Raw genomic sequence first — 18,684 nt, 5'->3', positions numbered from 1 at the left:
TATGAGTGGCTGCATGCCTGCCGCACATCATAGTCCCACCCGCATCGCTCCCCAGCCAAGATAGAAAAGTGAACGATCCAGGGCCTTGAAGGAGCTCTGGTAGCGTATCCGTGCTTGCAGGTGGATGATATCGATGGCGGCTTTTGCAGACGGCACCCGACAACGACCGCTATCACGTTCTTCCACGCATCAACTGTTCGTGGACGTACTTTACCAGCAAATTTGTTAACTTCCTCTACCTCATCTGTTTTGATCCTTGCCCGCTGATGCCATGAGTTGTAACGAAAATATCCTCCGTGGGTATAGAAAGAGCATGCAGCAAGCACCCACTCAATGTTCCACCGCATACCTGCAAGCTTTTGGGAGAATTGTATGAATGGTTTGGTGAAGGTGAAAAGCGCACACCGATGCGAAATGAAAGCCAGTTCCTAATTTTGGATGTGTGAAAGAAACGAGGTCCCGTGCGAGGAACCAGTTCCTCGGAGTTCAAACATGAGGGTCAGAAACATCGAAATGAGATGGCCCTTCAAGTTCAAAACCCATCGGGAATTAAGAAAATGCAGCAAATCGAAGTTGCCTTCCTTGGATTGCAGGTTTCGAGCCGTGCAAGAGAGCTCTTGCTCAAGTTCCGCGGAAGAGGAATTGCATGTCTTCGGGTGTGAGTTTCTCGATAGCAACCTGGGTTGGATGTCAGCATTCGGAAATAATCGAGAGGACAAATGCATCGCTTACCTGGTCGTTGTTGACGGTTCCGTTGATCATGGCTGCCTTCTTTTCCTGAAGCATGACGATACGAGATTCCACCGAGTCCTCGATGACCAAGCGAGTGATAACGCAGGGCCGCTTCTGGCCAATGCGGTGGCAGCGGTCGGCACTCTGCCACTCTGCGGCTGGATTCCACCAAGGGTCGATGATGAAGACGCGAGAAGCCTCCGTCAAGTTCAATGCAACTCCGCCAGCCTTCAGCGATACCAAGAAGACCTCGACATCGGCATTCTTCATAAAGTATTCGATGGATCTCTGACGCTGCACGGGGCTCATGCTTCCGTCAAGCATGACGGTGTTGAATCCAGCACGGCGGAGGCGCCACTCGATGAGTTGAAGCATAGACGTGAACTGTGAGAAGACGATCGACTTGAGAGTCTGCTTCTTGCTGCGAAGCTTGTAGAGATCGTAAATGAGCATCTCAATCTTCGTCGACGACGTCCACTCGTCCATCTTGATGCGGTTGATGATGGAGTTCTTCTTGACAAGGTCTTCATCCTGCTCGATATCCGGCTGTTCCCAATCAATAGAAAGGGGGATGTGGCAGCGAGGGCAGTCCGCATCTGCATCGGAAGCCTCGCAAGTCTGAACATAGCTCTTGACGCAGGCCCTGCAGAACTCGTGGTGGCAGCGAGACCTGATGGCCTCTTCGGCCGGCTCATCGCAAATGTTGCAGACCAGAACGTTCTGGCCCCCTTCGTTCTTCTTCTTCAGAATCAAATCAGGGTGGTCAGCAACCTGGCGCATCTGCATGATGAGACCGAAGATGTTGGCGTAGTTGTTGAGCATAACACCACGCGAAACGTACGTGTCAAACTGACGGTGAGTGTTGCTCATGATGCTGGATGAGAAGTCCCGCTCCACCTCGCCAAAGAACTCGTTATGAATCTTGATCTCCTTGGGTGGAAGCTCCATCGAACTTGTGTAATCGCGCTTCAGACGGCGGAGCATGATACGAGCTGTGATCATGTGAAGCTTGTCCAGAGCGCCCTTCCGCCGGACCGGGTCATCGCCGGTGATGGGGTTGAGCAACTCCTGATTGAAGACTGACAAATGCTGCGCACCAGCATGACGACACTCGGAACATTTGAAGTCCTTATCGAGGGACCAATGCAACTGGGCACAGCTGCACTGCTTGCAGAAATAATCCGCAAAGGGACGGACTTCCAGGAATCTGAGCAGTGAGAAAAACTCCCCGATACGGTTCTGAACGGGTGTTCCAGACAGACACCATTTGTACTTGCCCTTAAGAGCAAAGCAAGCTTTGGCAACGCCGGTCGTCCTTTGCTTGATGCTATGGGCCTCATCCAGAATCAGGCGATGGTACTCAATGGCATGGATCGGCGAAGCTTCCTTAATGATCTCGTCGGCGCGAGTCCAGCCCTTTACCTGCTTTCGATGTAGAGACTCAAGGCTGTTGTACGATATCATAATGACGTCGTACTTCTTCAAGTCCTTGACATTCAGGTTCTTAGACTTCGCATTTGAACCGTGATAAACCAGAACCTTGAGTTTGCCATCGGTGTAGTCGTTGATCTCGTTCGACCATTGCATCAAAGCCACGGGTGGGACAAGAACCAAAGTCGGGGCCTTGGCAGGATAGTCGGACATGATCAGCGAGACAGCTTGAATGGTTTTACCCATGCCCATCTCATCACCGAGCAACCCGCCCTTGTATTGAGTCTTTTCCTGCTTGATCATCCAGTCGAGACCTTCCAGCTGGAAGGACTTCAGCTTCCGGCTGATTGAGACCGGTTGCAGCGCAAGGGTCGGCTTTATGATGGGAATCTTCTGAATATCCTCCCACATTGTCCTGAGCTCGGGGTGAGACCGCTCAAAGTTGTCACGGTGGCGCCTCTTCCTCCGCTCACGGGGGTCTCGGATTGTATAGTACCCTGCTTGAAGACTGGCCCTCTGCTCTTCAGTGAGCCGAGGAACGTTGAAGCGAGTTGTATCGGTCGTGGAAGTCTGCAGAGCCGAAGAAGATCGGTTGATAAGTGGTATGTCCTCGGAGTCGGCGTCATCAGAGTCGTCTTCGGCATCCATATCCACGAAGTCATCACTAGTGTCCTCGCTCGGTAGGCCCACATCCTCACTCTCGGAATCAATAACCATCTTGTCACTGCTTGGGCGCGCTGCCCGGGTGCGAGTGGGAAGTTTCGTGGTCCTGCGAGGTTGGGCCTTGGCCTTACCCTTAGAGCCTGCTGCGAGTGGTAAGAAGTCCTCACCTGAAAGGTCTGAGGGCGCAGAGGATAGCTCTTCATCGTCGGTATCCTTGATTGCCTGCTTGGACGGCTTGAAAGGATTCCAAGACTGATCATCCTCATCATCTTCCTCTTCGGTGTCGCTGACCTCTCGCCTTGCTTTCTTGAAGCCCCCTTCACCATATTCTTCTTCCTGCAAGGCACGAGCGAGTTCTTCGTCATTGGTGGTGTCTCCGTTTCCAGTCTGTGCCTGCGAGAGCCTGGTACTTCTCGTTCGCTTCGCTCTGGTCGAGGGTGCAGGGGTGTTCGAGTAGCTTGTAGCTGGGGTGTCGACCTCGGTGGAATGGTCGCGACTCGTCGAGTGGATTGACGACTCGGTAGAGGTGGCTTTTTTCGCCGCGGTTCGTGACGTCCGAGGTGCAGACATGATGGCGACGGCCTTCAAGGTGCCCTTCTTGGGCGTAGCAATGTTGAGTTGGTCCTCACTATCGGAGCTGTTCGGAACGAAAGTGCGGGACCTCAAAGACCTGGCACGAGTGTTGATCGGCGTTGAAGAGTTGGCTGCAGGTGAGCCGGTCGAAGAAGCTGCGAAGATTTAGCGGATGTTGCGCTGAAGAGTTGAGCAGACTGGCGTTGCGCAGTACGAGGCAGCAGCTACCCTGGAAATTGGGCGCGCTCCGCACTTACCGGACTGGGCTGACGCCCTGGGTCTACCTCGTGCCATGGCGGGAAGCGAAACAAAAGACTGACACAGGCAGCTAAGTGAGCAATCGAACCCAACCAAACGGCGAGGGCCAATGTGGCAGAGTGCAAGAGATAGAGGCGGCGGCGCTGCGGGTGTCTTACAAGTTAGTGGCTGTAAGCAGCTTCTTCGATTTGCCACAGTGGAAATTGATGCCACTGCGTCGGTTCGGGGCCGGACTGCTTCGAGAGGATCAAAGAGAGTGAAAGGAAAAAGCCGGGCGTCGTGGCGATTTCTGGGATTCGTGGATCTTGCTCGATCAATGAAGTGGAGTCGACGACTGGTGCATCGACCGCACGTCCCTTGCCGTGGTGCTTATCGCCACGGTTGGTCGCGTCGGGTCTCCGGATACGCGCGCCATCACGTGCTTGATCAAAGGGCAATTTGGGTTTGCAGCTGCAACACTCTAATTGGTCTAAGCTCCTAAACATCCGGAACAAGTTGAATTGACCGATCCAAAGTGTCCTTTCACTTATATAGGAGCTCGTGTTTTGTCTGCCGGCCGTGTGTACGTTGCCTGTCGATCTTTCCCCGGATCACGCGCGTCACGCGTACGTACACGGGCTGTAGAGGGAGGGTATAATAACCTGGAATTCGTGCACGGTTGTAGCTTCATTGCCTATTCAGAGATCCAAACGCACCAGCCGGCTTCAGATTGGACACTCGTGAGCTACTGTTGCCCTCGCACCGCATACTGTCTTCGCATGCCGCCGTTAATTGGCCGCGATTTCCGTTGCACCGCAGCGGTGAAACGCAGGCAAGCATCCACAAGCCAGCCCCTCAAAACTGTCTTAACAAAGCTTGTCATCTGCACACATCACTCCGTTCAACATGGACTTTGCTTAGAGCTCGTCGAGTATTCGTACACGCCCGCGCATGGCACTGCGCTGACCTAATGCTTTTGCCGCCGCAGATTGAGAGCATGATACAATCAAATGCGCCTCCCACTTAGTTCCTGAACTTGCCGTAGAAAGGAATACCAAGGGAGTTGAGAAGCATCCTTGCTTCTCTATCGGTGTCTGCCGTCGTCTTCACAATGATGTGGCAACCAGGTATCATCTTGGACGGGTACCTGGGTTGATGTTAGCGGACCAGTCTCGCACGCAACCCCAGTCCAACTCACATATCGTAGTTGACCTCAATCTCCGGGTACATGGCCACAGCATCGGCAGGCAAACCGAAAGCGATGTTGCCGCTGCTGTCTCCCGAGCTGCCCTTAGCTCCCTTCCATTCCTTGATCCTTGGCAGGATCAGGTCAACTGTCTTTCCCAGGAAATCGTACATGGCCTCGCCCGTGAGCTCGGCCTTGACGGAGACGTATTTGCCTTCACGCAGCCCCCATTGAGCCACGCCATGCTTGGCTTTGAATGCAGTGGTACGAACGCCTGTTATCGCCTGGACCACCATGCCAGCAACGTGAAGATGAGCCGAATCTTCTGACGCCTTAGAAACCATAGTGTGGACCGTAATACCCTCCAGCTTGGGGACGTTCCTAAATGTGATAGGTCGCCGCAGGAGGCGGAGGGTGTCTCCACCGCGAGGGCCTCTGAGAGGACGGTTCTTGAAGTACGGCGAATCACCAATCCATTCTCGCAATCTCTGTGACTTGGGAGGTGCACGGTAGCCGGGAGGGTGGTGGTGGTATGCCAGGGTCATCAGGTCGGGCTTGACTGTGCTGTCGTAGGTTTGCTCCAGGCGTGGCGATGTGAAGGGTCCGGGAATGAACAAGCGAGAGGACGGGTCTGATACGGGCGGAGGCTGGTGTGGATGCAGAGGGCCGCGGTAGTACTTGGGAGATCGGAACTTGTATCTGCCACAGACCCGTCAGTAAATGACTGCGGTAGCGCGTGCTGCTGGCCATGGAATCCGTCACAACAGCATCAATTGCAATGTTGCGCACCTGCTGGATGGCAAGGGCCGTTCCCTCTGCTTTTCCCGTCCTACTGGGTCCCACGTCTTGATGATTTCTGCATCCGGGGGCGGCACATCGAACGACGAGGTTTCCTCCAGGTCCGCGCCGGGGTCCGCGGCCGGCGACGAGGAGGTGTTCCGGCGGCCAAGGGGCGCGGCAGCGCTCAAGCGGGGGCGCACATCGGTGCGGAGGGCGCAGCTCAGGCGCGCACCGAGCTCGCGGAGGGCCATGGTGGAGAGACGGCTGGCGTGGTGTTCAGCGATGTCGTGGGCCGGATGCGCAGATCCAGAAAATCGACGACAGCTGCGCACGGACAAAGCGCTTGATCCCCGGCGGGCCCCAGCTGAGGCCGTTAAGAACCATGAACATTGCAACAAACAGCACCTGCTCACATCGCAAGAGAGCTCGAGCTCTCCTGTCTGCTCCGCCGCGCTCCGCCGCATCCGACGTCTCGCGCTCGCTTCGCCTTGCGCCGCAAACCAATTCTCCGCGCAAACAGCGCCAACGTCGCCGCCTGCCTACCCCACACTGTCTGCGCCCAGCCCAACCACCAGCCCTCCCGGCCACCTTACTTCATGGATGTCTGCGAAGTACGGCGGCGAGATCATGGAGGGGATGTCGCGATTCTTAAGCAGGCGCGGCAAGCGCTCCGCCGGTGAGAAGCGCAAGAGCGCCAACAGCATCGAGGAGGTCAGTGAGGTGTCGCCATCAGCCGGTCCGCGGGGTCGTCGCCGCATGTTGCGCAGGGTCTCGACCTTCATCTTCAACGCCGCCACGCCTGAAAATGACGAGAGCGCTCTGCGCAGTCGGTGCTCTGCCTCGCCGGTCGCCTGCCTGCTCCCCGGCCCTGCCCGCCAGACCTGACCTGCTAACACCACCACCAGCCACCACCACCAATCCCATCAGATCTGTACAACATTTTCTACACGGACGACAACAAGAGGCAAGAGAGCGAAGAGGAGAAGAAAAAGGTGCGCACAATCATGCTACGTCCCCACGGCGGCTGCTGATGCACACGCAGGTCAAGGCGGTTGCGCAGCGCCTTACCGCCTATGGAATCAATACCCTCAAAGACCCCCAAATCACGTATGCGCTGCGGTCCAGGATCACGAAAGGCGACATTAAGGAGGCGACAGAGCTGCTCGTTCTCTTTGAAGACTCTGTGGACGGCATCCTGCGCGAATACAGCCCCAAGACGAAATTGCTTGGCGCCGAGAATAGGTGCGCAGTCACCTGCTATCTGGATTCGTTGCTCTTCGCCATGTTTGCTAGGCTGGACTCCTTCGAAGCCATGCTGTTCGACTCCTTTGCCGACACTCCCCGAAGGCGACTAGCAACTATCCTGCGGCTCTGGGTGAACCTCTTACGCGCTGGAAAGCTCATCACTGTTGACATCGTACGTGGTTATACGCGGTCTTGCACGTTATTCTTTCTTTCCGGTCAGGACTAACATCCTTCGTACAGACGAAACATCTCCAGGAGGCCCTGGCCCAGTGTGGCTGGGAAGATGCTGCACAATTGAACCAGCAAGATGCCTCAGAAGCATTTACATTCATCACTGGTCAGCTGGAACTGCCTTTGCTCACACTGAAGATGGACATCTACCACACGGGAAAGGAGGATGTTGCCGATGATCACAGATTTGTCAATGAGAGGCTATTGGAAGTCGCCATACCGGAGGACAACCCGCACAGCGACGAGCCAATAAAGCTCGAAGAATGTCTGGAGATCTATTTCAACAATCGTATCGAAGTCAGGCGCCATCTAGAACGGAGGAGCACCCTTCAGTCAGTCAGGGAGAATGAGGAGCCGAGTCCGAGGCCCCCTGAAAAATCCAACGCGGTTCATGTCGAGTCAATCGAAGTGACCTCAGGATCGGAGTCGCCGGTCGCACCGACCTACAGTAGTGCCTCCATTAACCCCATATCACCGGAGAGACCTGTTAACACTCGACACCGAACAGACAGCATTTTCAGCGAACGGCATTGCGAAGTTGGAGAGCCATCCGAGAAGCCGCCCTCGACCGGACCTGGACGTACCCGCTCAAGCTCGTTTGCTAAGAAGGAGATCACGATGCCTGCATGGCAATTCTTTAGCTTGATTCGTGAGTCCTCAGCTGTTACCACAGCCACGTTGATAGAGCTAACTGCTTCGCAGCCTGGTACACAGATAACGCGCCGGCCAATGATGCCCAAGTCGCTGCGCACTTTGCAGCGAAACGACCAATTTTGGGCATATGCTTGAAGAGATACTCAATGTTGCCTAACGGCCTACCGGTACGACGTGGCACATTCATTGACATTCCATTGGAGATAGCGCTACCCCATTTTATATCGGATGACCGAATGCAGGAAGAAGGGCCCCTATTCGGAAACTTCCAGCTTGTTCTGCAGTCCGTGGTATGCCACCGCGGCGCGTCCGTGGATTCTGGACATTACATTTCGCTTGTTCGCGGCCAGACTCCTGCAGCAGTCGGCTCAAGGGATGGACCAGAAAATTACCGACCTGACAACGATGATGAGCACACGCCTTGGATGCGGTTTGACGACCTGGCGAAGGAACGTGTGACCTATGTCGATATTCACCAAGCCTTGAAAGAAGAAACGCCATACCTCCTCTTCTATCAAGTCTGCCCCATCGACGAGGAGCTGGCACGAGGAGATCCCCCTACTTATGAAGAGGCGAATTCAGAAGCCGGAGGCCGAGACGATACGATCCTAGCCGAGAAGGGCGAGCTTGCCATCGACACTTCAGATTGGGAGCCAAGTCGTCCAAGCCTCGAGCTCACGGAGAACCACATATTGTCGCCCAGCCAAGAAGTCCCCGGCTCCAACGACTCGGCCAGGGGCCGCTCGAGCTTCAACAGCACGCGCCGCAATAGCATCGCCTTCGATGAGAATAGCCTCGCGTCGCGCGCGGCCACCGGCCCGCCAACGCCAGCCGACGAGACGCGCACGAGCTTCCTTTCCTCGCGCCGCGGCTCCAAGGCAACCAAGAAGAGCAGCGGTGGCAGCAAGAGCCGCCCCACCAGTCAAAGCGGAGAGGGCCGCCTCAGCATCACCATGTCGCGCCTCACGGGTCGCAAGAGTCGGGACAAGCTCAGCGACAGCACCAATACATTACCGCTCCGCAGTAGCGACACCAAGGAAAAGGACGAGAATAGCGGCGGCGATGACAGCAACGTCGAGGGCGACCCAAGCAATCCGCTCGTCCTTGTTGAGGCGCCGACGAATAACAACCACGCCCCACAGAAGAGCTCGACGTCGATGGGCTTCGGTCGCACGAAGAAGGAAAAGAAGGCACGCAGGAGCAGCAGCGTGCCGCTGGCTGATGAGCTGGCTAGGGCGGAAGGCGGTGGTGGGAAGGGAAAGGCGAAGAAGAAACCTCCGGATCGGGAGTGTGTCGTCATGTGAGAGCAGCGGGCGCTTTATACCATCCTACTGTTTCTTTCTCGCCCCTCCTTCCCTTCACGGCGCTGGCGTCTCTATTTTTACACTCGCATATTCGGTTCCTTTTGGCATCTTTACCCGCGCGTAGAAAGCGTACTGCATGAGGCGAGCATCCTAACACACCCATCGCATCAGAAGTTGTCTTGCGTGCGGCATTTGGGCGCTTCTTTCTTCCACCAGCCTTCCTCTTAGCTTCTTCTTTGTAGATAATACTTTTAATTCCCTTCATCCTCCACTTGTTATTCTTGATTTTTTCTTTCTGATTTTTGGCAAAAACAACCAACTCCTTACAAGCACCATGAAATACACAGGTGGGAAGGAAGGCGGGTACATATCCAAGCAAGGGCTGGGATGAGGCGAATGATATCCATGTGTTTAGGTTATTGCCTGTAGCGAGAGCATATGTTGATAGATGGTAAATGGATGATGAGAGCAACTTCTGGTGCTTCGCGTTCGTAGCAAACTTGGCTGGTAAAACCTGAACACACCCACAAGCGTGGAACAAGTGCCACAGTGGGTGACCAAAGAAATTGCCCACCCGCGTCTGCCTTACATTAATTCCGCATCATAAGAATGGTATAGGCAGTTAAATACAAGATCCGGACGCAAATATGCGTATTGAAAACTTTTACTTTACATCCGGATCTTATATTTAACTACCTATCACATATAGAATTTTTCTATAAAGCAGATGCGGGTGAGCAATTCCTTGTCACCCGCCATGTTGCGTCGACCGAGACGTAAATGTTGGTTAGAGCACTGACGACTGTGTCCAGACATAGAGGCTCAACTACACTACACAGGGAGGTCACGATGCATGATAGAATGGGTTTTGAGAGTCAGAAGCTCAGATTGTTTAGTCTCCATGCTTTCAAGCAGCCCACCGTCAAGGGAGTGCTGACCCGGATCTTTTATCTGTCTGAAAAGGAAAATTCCAGTGTTTCTTGCCCGTTCTGCAGACCATTTTGTCAACTAGCCGGTTGTCGTAAGTTTCGTACACTGAGAGGTGGCAGCAAAGTGTGGGTTGTTGTCAGTCTTCATCGCTCATGGCGTCCTCACTCGTCACCATCGATGTTGGGGCAACCGCAGGTGCAGTAGCACAAGCCATCCTTCTTCTCGCCCTCGTGGGGGCCGGTGAGTTCGTAGCCGCCGTTCCAAGCAAGGCAGCGTGAGTCGTTGCAGGCATCCTGGTCGCGGAAGAGGCCCTTGCAGTAGTCGACGCAGGCCTTCTTTCCTTCGCCCTGTAGTGATCCGGATCAGTCAGCGTTGCTAATGGAGAAAGAGAGGACAGGGGGGGGCTCACATCCTCCTGGGTTCCGGTCTCCCAGTCGCATTTGGACGGCACGATTCCGGTAACGGAAGATTGCTCGGAGTTGTTAATGGGGTCGGCGCGGCGGCGAAGGGCACCATCGCCAAGGGCGTCCTTGAGCTTATCGCAGAAGTCGGGGTCGGCCTTGACCGGGACGGTGAGGAGGCAGGCCTGGATTGCCACGAAAGCAAGAACGACCTTGAGGGAGAACATCTTGGGTTGGATTGAGTGAGTGAGTGCTTTAGGCCGGAGATTCAAGGAAGCGACGAAGGTGTGAAGTTAGAGTAAGAGGAAGCCTGGTGGAGGGTTTCGACAGAGAGGCTTATGTAGTCTCTGGGTAGTGATGGCAGGTGCGCCTGGCTGCTCGGCTAAGCCGAATCGGGTCGTGACTTCCACTTGTAATGAAAAATACACCATAGCGAGTAACAAGGAATTGCCTACCCGCATCTGCTTCATAGGAAAATTTTTACATGGGATAGGTAGTTGAATATAAGATCCGGATGTAAATTAAAGATAAATTTTAAATACGCACATTTGCGTCCGGATCTTGTATTCAACTGCCAGTTTGTGTCACGTCGACTGGCATTCCAACAGACTTGTAGCTAACCATGCGTAGATGATCTCGACATTCACCTCGAACCTTGGACTGAATTACTGTCATGTATGTCTTGCAGCTTATTGATCAAGCTTCTATGTTGTAATGTCGATCTATGGAGGCAAACATCTACAACTTTGAGTTTTTGGTTTCGAACTAGCAGGACGTATCCATCGGCATGACAACGGAACATCGAGAGCTTACGAGATATGCACGACGTGGTAGTTGTAGTTATACGTCTTGCCTTCGCCCGCTTCACCGGTGACGTTCACGGGGCCATCGCCGGCGCCCATTGGAAGGTGGCCATCTTTGATCAGCTCCACCCTCTGCGGACCCGTCTTCACTCCCTTCACGCTGTGGGCATTTAGCCCTGGCTGCCCCGGAAGAGACGCGAGCAGCTCACCGCCGCTCCAGACATTGATGCCGACATCATGCGTGTCTGCCGGCAGCAAGATGGCGAGGTTGATAGCATCCTCAGCATTCTCGCAGCCAGAAGGTCGGCCCATGGCGTCACTGGGGCAATGCGTATCAGCCAGGCGTTCGCGGTACCAGAAAGCACCAGCAAAGTCGCCAAATGGCACAATCTGAGACGGATGTGTCGCGCCCGCCTTCCAAGCGGCTATGAAGGGTGCAATGAGGTGAAGCCAAGCCTTGTGGTCATAGCCGTCAGTGTAGCGGCCGATGTCCGGGCAGCTGGCGATGCCCTCCTGCCACACATTGCCAATATAGTGGCTCTCGCCGGCATCGTTCCACGAGATGATCTGAACGAAGTCGGGAGACAGGGCGAGCACTTGGGCCATGCGGTGGGCGAGGTTCAGCTCACCGCGGCGATACCAATTGCCGCTGCCATCAATACGCTTGAATTGGAGCGAAGACATGGGCATCATGTACACTTTGCGGGCGTTGTGGGCACACTGAATGCCAATCTCGTCCACGGCGGAGCTCACGTCGCTGATACCGTCGTCCTTGAAAGGCCAGGCCGTCTCCCAGCTGAAGACGCCATCGACGACGGAATAGCGGTTGAAGAAGTTGTCGTCATAAGCGGCGCCGCCGTGGTCGTCAAAATCCGGCACGAAGAAGGGGATGATTCCATAGCGGTCTTGAAGCTGTGCGCGAAACTTCAAGGTCCAGCCTTCGTTGGGGTGCGGTAGGTCAAAGCCCTTGCGGCCGCCCTGGAAGGTGCTGACGAAAGGCAAGCCTTGGTAGCGGTAGTAGGCGCGATGAGCCTGGTAGTGGACGAAAAGCGGGAGGAAATCCACGGGGTCGGCCAGGACGTCCATGTCGAAAGAGAAAAAGAGCTTGAAGTCGGCGGCGTCGGCGGCGGAAAAGACCCAGGACAGGGCGGTCAGGGACCAGTCGTCCTTCACGTTCTGCACATTCAGAACGAAGGCATCGAACCCAACGGCCTTGGCCTCCCTGACGTCGGTTTGGGCTTGCTCGATGCTGCCCATGCTTCCAACCTGCGTTTCGGGTTAGCACGCTGGGTGCGGGACAATGCCGGGCGAAGTGAGTACCATGTAATGGCAGAAGATGCCCTTCCGACGGCGGTGGTAGTCATGATGGCAGTGGTCAAGCTGCGGCCGCCTGTCATGGAACTGCTGCTGCTGATTGGGATGGGAATCGAAGGGCGGAGGCGGAGGCTGCGCCGGGGGTTCGTCGCGCAGGCCGGCGTCAGCCAGCAGGTCCTTGACCTCGCGCTTGCTCTTCTTCCAGAAATCCCCGATGCGATCCATTGGCGGCGGGCTCCATGGCGACGGCGGCGGGGACGGGATATTTATCGATGGCGAGAGGTCGTGTTTAAGACGCTCGCGCTTCCGACGATCCGACTGGGCGCGGGGGCAGCGGGTCGAAGCAGCACAGGCACAGGGCACAGGGCACAGGGCACAGGGCACAGGGCCCCTGCGCGCTGCAGCCGAGCCGCTGACTTCGCGCCGCCGACGCGCTCCGAACACCTCGCCCGTCGCCAATGCTTCCCCACGCATTCCCAATCCAGCCGGCCCGCATGGATTGATCGCCTCGACATGTCCGCCCCTACCTCGCTGCAGCGCGCCCTGCTCACTGCCGCCAATGTCTTGATCCCCGTTGCCGTGCTCACCTTCGCCGTCGGCTTCTTCCCCTACAAGCCCTTCCTCCCCGGCCTTGCTGAATATGGCCCCTCCGTCTACGGCTCTCCGCCCGACGCCCCCTTCGACAAGGTCGTCTTCATGGTTGTCGATGCGCTGAGAAGGTGCGCAATTTGGCGCGTACACTCTTGGGAATCCTTGCTAAATCGCGCAGTGATTTCGTCTTCTCCAATGCCTCTGGCTTTGACTTTACCCAAAGGTACGCTGGCTACAATACGCCCCCGAAACCACCGCTGACAATTCCGCAGTCTGATCTCCTCTGGCGCTGCTCTCCCCTTTACTGCCCATGCCACATCTCCGACCATTACCATGCCCCGCGTGAAGGCAATCACCACGGGCTCCATCCCGTCCTTCCTAGATGTGATTCTCAACTTCGCAGAGTCCGATACTACGTCCACGCTGGCATCCCAAGACACATGGCTCGCCCAACTGAAGGCCAAGAAGGAGGGAAAGCTCGTCATGTACGGGGACGACACCTGGCTGAAGCTGTTCCCGGGAACCTTCGAGCGTGCCGATGGCACCTCAAGCTTCTTCGTTTCGGTTAGTTGGCGCCGCCAATCCATGTACATAAATATCAATGGAGCTGAGACTTGTGCCCTGGCAGGATTTCACCGAAGTGGACAATAACGTGACCAGACATGTCCCCGAGGAGCTGCGCAACGGTGACTGGAATGCCATGATCATGCACTACCTTGGTCTTGACCACATCGGCCACAAGGCTGGACCTTCGAGGTACATATTCGTCTATACGCTCCTCTTCATTGCGCAACTAACTCGCGCCCCAGCCCGAACATGGTTCCGAAGCAGGTTGAGATGGACGGAATCGTAAAGCAAATTTACCACGCCATGGAGACTCAACCGCACCTCCAGTCAACCCTCTTGGTCCTGTGCGGTGACCACGGCATGAACGACGGGGGCAACCACGGCGGGTCGGCCCCTGGAGAAACTTCTCCAGCGCTGGTCTTCATGTCTCCCAAGCTGCAGGACATTTCGAAAGGCCTACCTTGCCCAGTCGCTCCGACCCGGGAGTTCGACTACTACGAGAAGGTCGAACAGTCCGACATCGCGCCAACTCTTGCCGGCTTGCTTGGGTTTCCTGTGCCCTTGAACAACCTGGGAGTCTTTATCCCTCATTTCCTGCAAATGTGGCCAAAAGGTAAGCCTCGAGCCCCTGCCGTGATAGGCAGCAACATACTCACTGTTGCGTAGGAGATGACCAAGCCCAACTGCTATTGAGAAATGCGTACCAAATTCTGCAAATTGTCGAAGCCACGTTCCCCATTGCTCCGTTCCAGGACCTGTCGTTCCTTCCCAAGTGCGAGTCGGCCACTTCAACTGGTGACGAACTAGCCTGCAAATGGCTCAAAGTGAAAGATGCCCTCGAGAATGGAGGAAACCAGCCTCCGAAGGCTGAACTCATCATTGGCCCAGCACTTGAGGTAAGTGGCTATCACGATTTTGTGCGTACTTCACTAATCCATTGCTAGTTCTGTCGAGCGGCGCAAGAGGCGCTTAGCAGCACTGCCAGCAATTATAATGTCACTCTCCTCATTGTCGGTGCTGTCTTGGCCACAGCCAGCATGGCGCTCGCTCTGGCTGTTATCTCCTCGGGTCTCTTCCCGACATCAACCGCTGGCATCTTCTTTGCTTTGTTGACGGTCTTGTACGGCATCATGATGTTTGCGAGCAGCTACGTGGAAGAAGAGCAACACTTCTGGTACTGGGCGACGTCAGCATGGTATGCTCTTATATTCGTTCTCAAGTCACGGAAGACCAATGTCCCCCGTAACGTTCTCCCCGTCGCAGTCTTGCTGCTGTGCCACCGAATCACCCGTCGTTGGAATCAGACAGGTCAAAAGTATGCTGGCGCTCCCGATATCGTGCACAGTGTGATCATGACACACCCTGTTGTGCTCTGGTCGCTGGTCAGCATAACATACATCCATATCACGATGCGGATCAAGACGCATCTCACCCGCCGCTTTCCAAGGACCAGTCAGGGACGACAGCTCCAGACCTTCGCGGTTGGCAATACATTTCTGCTGTGCGCCGTCGCCTTCTTGTTCAAGCTCAGCTTCACCGCCCGTGACGCGCCAGAGCTCGTGCGTGGCGCCAGCCCGGGAGCGATGGCATTTTTGGAAAGCCTGAACCTCGTCAAGCTGGTCCGGTGCATTTTTATCGGCTCCACTGTTGGTGTTGGATGGGTAGTCTTGCGTGAGAACGCAGAAGGAAAGGGCAAGTCTGGCGGTAAGTCTATACTTGTCCACTGCGTGCAGTGCCGCAATACTAACACGGCGAAAACAGGGCTGATTGTGGACGCTCTGCACGACTTCCTCGCACTAATCCTCCTCACCCAAACCCGCGCCTCCAACATCCCGCTCTTCCTCCTCTTCCGCCTGCAGCAACACTACCTCACACAGCTCAACCCCAGCCCGGCGGAGCACACGCTCACATCGCTGCTCCTCGCGCACACGTCCTTCTTCGCGCTCGGCAACTCCAACGCCATCTCCAGCATCGACCTGTCCAACGCCTACAACGGCGTCTCGGGCTACAACATTGTCGGCGTCGGCGTCCTGCTGTTCCTCGCCAACTGGGCCGGCCCCATCTACTGGACTTCGGCATCCGTCTTGGGCCTGCTCGACGCCGCGCGCTGGAGCCGCGGCAGCGCGGCGCTGCGCCGCGTCATGCGCGAGAAGGAGCTGGAGAAGTGGAAGGAGGTGCAGCGGCGCGACGCGGCATCGGGGAAGGTGGCGGCGGCGTCGGAGCCGGGACACCTGCCGCGGCTGAAGAGTGCGTTGGAGGGCGTGGGCGAGGTGGAGGAGGTCGAGGGGATGTGGTTCAGGCATTTTGCGCGGTTGACGGTCTGGGTCGCTGGCGGGGTCGTGGCGGTCATGGTGGCGTGTGCGGTGCTGAGGACACACTTGTTTATTTGGACGGTGTTTAGTCCGAAGTATTTGTATGCGATGGCTTGGGCGGTGGGGTTCCATTTGGTGGTTAGTGGGGCGTTTGGGTGGGCGGTTTGGCGGGTGGGGATTTGAGAGTGTGCTCCTTCCTCTAGGTATGCCGGAGGTACTGATGGGAAAGAGGTGGTGATGGGCTGATAAGAGGCTGAGAGGATGATGCGTCCGTGTAGATGGTTTGACGCTTCTTGTCAAGGGTGAAAATTGTCGCTTCCTGGAGGTTACGAGATGAGTTGGAAGGAAGTGTCTGTAATATAGGACTGCTATCTTTCTGCGGAGGACAGCCACGACCAAGGGCACCGCAAGATGAATGCGGGTTATCTACAGTAAGTACATCAGTGTGGCAAAAAGATCAAGCGGCTGTCGTCAGATCAATACGGCCGTCGACTGCGATGTTGAGAAAGCCGACCAACAACTTTGCAACGAATCTTGCAGCGCTTCGAGCATGTGGCCGTCAAAGGAGGCTTCAGAAGAGAGTGCTCGCCATCTCTTTGCCAGATCATGGCGGGGGAAGGTTGGGACACCGGCAATTGCTACTGCTATTGCCACTGGAAACTTGTTGCAAAGAAAAGAAATATTGATGCTGAGGTAGGCACAAGAGCTCGGAAATGCAGTGATCCCTGGTAGACATACCACGAAGCAGTTCGCGTGTGGTAGTACTTAAACTCAAGTCAAGTCTTGTAAGCTGACGTATGAGGAATGCTACATAATAAATCCTGGTATGGTCTTCCTGCTACGGCTACTGGACGATTTATATGATGAAGCTCGCCGCCGCAACCCCCAAGGCATGCGTAACACGGTTCTGCTAGCCGCACTCTGGTACAACAGTCCCGCGACTCACTAGTAGCTGGCCTCTACTAACCTTAGGGTGAAGAAGCTTAACCTTACCTTAAGTGAATCTTTGTGAGTGTGCGTGTGTGCACGTCCCCTTCCTTCCTGTTCTGTTCGAAGGTACTCACTCACCACACGTGATGCCGACAGATCAGCCGACTTGGGCTCAGTGAACCTCTACTTAAGATCTTTCTTTCCTACGGCTCCCAAACTCTTTACCAACCACCCCGCGTCTCCTTTCAAGCTGCCACTCAACTCGACCTGCTTGACATAGCCCACTTGACGCAACAGCATCACCTCAAGAAGAGTAAGTCCCTCCAAGCCTCCAAAGCCCCTTCACCATGCCACTGAATAGATGTGCAGCACCTTCAAAATGCACGTCAAGACGGTCTTCATCCTTGCCCTCGCCATGGTCACTGGCCTTGCTAGCGCCGCTCCCGCTGAGGATCTCCCCACTGGCACCACCAAGATCAAGAACGTCATCAGGGCTGAGGCCAACGCCCAGCACACTTGCACCACCTACGACTACTTGGGCTGGATCGACATGGAGTGCGACTACAACGACGGCATTGGCATGCACGTAAGTCAAACCTCGCTTTGAAGAGAAACCGTTGTCTACTGACTGCTCTCTCGTTTAGACCGGCGCTCATGAGAAGTGTGCCACCTACTGCGCCAAGCTGGGTGACGGTGTTCCGGACTGCTATGATGCCCGCTGCAAGCACAGGGCTGATCAGCACGGCGCCGTCGGCCAGTGCTGGTGCCCTTGCGGCGTGCGCATGGTCTGCAGCACCTAATCGACTCAGACTCTGTACTCTCCGAGCGGTGACGGAAAGTGAGGACACTGAAGGGACATGCGTGGGATTCGGGCTCTAACGAAATTCTGAAATCCAGACAGACATGAGGCATTTACTTCCTAGGCAAAAATGAGAGCCTTGGACTGCTGATATGCCTTGATTGAACGTGCCCGTGTTCGCAACATTTCCTCGTCCGCCTAGATTGCCTCTTACCTGGCGCAAGCCCATCTTCTGCGCCTCGCAGCCCGGACCTCCATACCCAACCCACCCTCCTCATCTCCCGCACACCTGAACCTCCCAACACCGAACATTCCTCGGCCCCGTCCCAAACCCTCCTCCACTCTACAAAGCAAACAAGTAAGCAGTGCGCCACCTCTCCCACTGCGCGCGCACACGTTGACACCGAACCTCCTCTCCCCAGGACTACAGCCACCATGCGCGCCAGCCCGACCCTCACTGTCCTCGGCCTCGGCCTCACCCTCAGCGGCCTCATCAACCTGGCGCAGGGCTTCGCCGTCCTCCCCTTCGAGCTCAACAGCGCCGTCGACAAGCGCCAGTACAACCAATGCATAATGGTAAAGATCCCAGCCTCACAAACGCCCTCTGGAGAATTGGCCCCGGCTGACGACGATATTTGGCGATGGTCTGCAGGAAACCGGCAAGGCGACCTGCATCACCTTCTGCGCCAGCGAGATGGCACACGTCGGCGAGGAGTACTGCCAGGACTCGTACTGTCACGTCAAGCACAACACGGACCGCTTCTGCGGCCTCTGCGAGTGCTCGTGCAACAGGCCTCCCGGAGCCGAGTCTGAGTGAAGGCTCTAGGTTGCTGGCCTGGGCTGGAACAACGGAAACGGGCTCAACCTCTTCTACGGTGGTGGTGATACGATTCAAGTGAGCCAGCATGGGGGAAGATGATGATCTGAAGGATATCGATTCCTGGCATTTCTTCCATAAGAGCGAAGTCAAAAACAAAAAGTCGCTAAACGACAATGGTCCG

At 55.7% G+C, this 18,684-nt stretch overlaps 7 protein-coding genes across 7 annotated transcripts; 3 read left to right on the top strand and 4 right to left on the bottom strand.

The window, feature by feature from the left end:
• Positions 1–621: 621 nt before the first annotated feature.
• Positions 622–3,693, bottom strand: RAD16 (DNA repair protein rad16; the record flags this gene model as incomplete). Its single annotated transcript, XM_066775149.1, has 3 exons — positions 622–678; positions 733–3,554; positions 3,657–3,693. The coding sequence occupies 3 exons, from the start codon at positions 3,691–3,693 to the stop codon at positions 622–624; spliced, it is 2,916 nt and encodes a 971-aa protein (XP_066635268.1).
• A 966-nt stretch (positions 3,694–4,659) lies between these two features.
• Positions 4,660–5,853, bottom strand: mrpl7 (mitochondrial 54S ribosomal protein uL5m; the record flags this gene model as incomplete). Its single annotated transcript, XM_066775148.1, has 4 exons — positions 4,660–4,783; positions 4,835–5,521; positions 5,612–5,678; positions 5,835–5,853. The coding sequence occupies 4 exons, from the start codon at positions 5,851–5,853 to the stop codon at positions 4,660–4,662; spliced, it is 897 nt and encodes a 298-aa protein (XP_066635267.1).
• Positions 5,854–6,202: 349 nt separating this feature from the next.
• SLS55_003676 (uncharacterized protein) lies at positions 6,203–9,036 on the top strand (the record flags this gene model as incomplete). Its single annotated transcript, XM_066775147.1, has 5 exons — positions 6,203–6,322; positions 6,508–6,594; positions 6,645–7,019; positions 7,088–7,564; positions 7,975–9,036. 5 exons carry the CDS (start codon positions 6,203–6,205, stop codon positions 9,034–9,036), a joined length of 2,121 nt encoding a protein of 706 aa, XP_066635266.1.
• Positions 9,037–10,127: 1,091 nt separating this feature from the next.
• Positions 10,128–10,594, bottom strand: SLS55_003675 (uncharacterized protein; the record flags this gene model as incomplete). The annotated part of the gene is made up of 2 exons (XM_066775146.1): positions 10,128–10,313; positions 10,376–10,594. The coding sequence occupies 2 exons, from the start codon at positions 10,592–10,594 to the stop codon at positions 10,128–10,130; spliced, it is 405 nt and encodes a 134-aa protein (XP_066635265.1).
• Positions 10,595–11,176: 582 nt separating this feature from the next.
• On the bottom strand, positions 11,177–12,493 carry SLS55_003674 (uncharacterized protein; the record flags this gene model as incomplete). The annotated part of the gene is made up of 2 exons (XM_066775145.1): positions 11,177–12,436; positions 12,491–12,493. The coding sequence occupies 2 exons, from the start codon at positions 12,491–12,493 to the stop codon at positions 11,177–11,179; spliced, it is 1,263 nt and encodes a 420-aa protein (XP_066635264.1).
• A 504-nt stretch (positions 12,494–12,997) lies between these two features.
• Positions 12,998–17,684, top strand: LAS21 (major facilitator superfamily transporter protein; the record flags this gene model as incomplete). The annotated part of the gene is made up of 10 exons (XM_066775144.1): positions 12,998–13,203; positions 13,254–13,298; positions 13,348–13,639; positions 13,704–13,831; positions 13,885–14,255; positions 14,309–14,538; positions 14,587–15,346; positions 15,404–16,022; positions 17,254–17,470; positions 17,529–17,684. 10 exons carry the CDS (start codon positions 12,998–13,000, stop codon positions 17,682–17,684), a joined length of 3,024 nt encoding a protein of 1,007 aa, XP_066635263.1.
• Positions 17,685–18,118: 434 nt separating this feature from the next.
• SLS55_003672 (uncharacterized protein) lies at positions 18,119–18,500 on the top strand (the record flags this gene model as incomplete). The annotated part of the gene is made up of 2 exons (XM_066775143.1): positions 18,119–18,259; positions 18,336–18,500. The coding sequence occupies 2 exons, from the start codon at positions 18,119–18,121 to the stop codon at positions 18,498–18,500; spliced, it is 306 nt and encodes a 101-aa protein (XP_066635262.1).
• Between the last annotated feature and the right edge of the window lie 184 nt (positions 18,501–18,684).

The sequence above is a fragment of the Diplodia seriata genome (assembly GCF_021436955.1).
Source record: "Diplodia seriata strain FDS-637 chromosome Unknown scaffold_3, whole genome shotgun sequence".
Lineage (NCBI taxonomy): Eukaryota > Fungi > Ascomycota > Dothideomycetes > Botryosphaeriales > Botryosphaeriaceae > Diplodia > Diplodia seriata.
The sequence above is the reverse complement of the archived record's forward strand: the minus strand, read 5'-3'. Positions and strand labels throughout refer to the sequence as shown.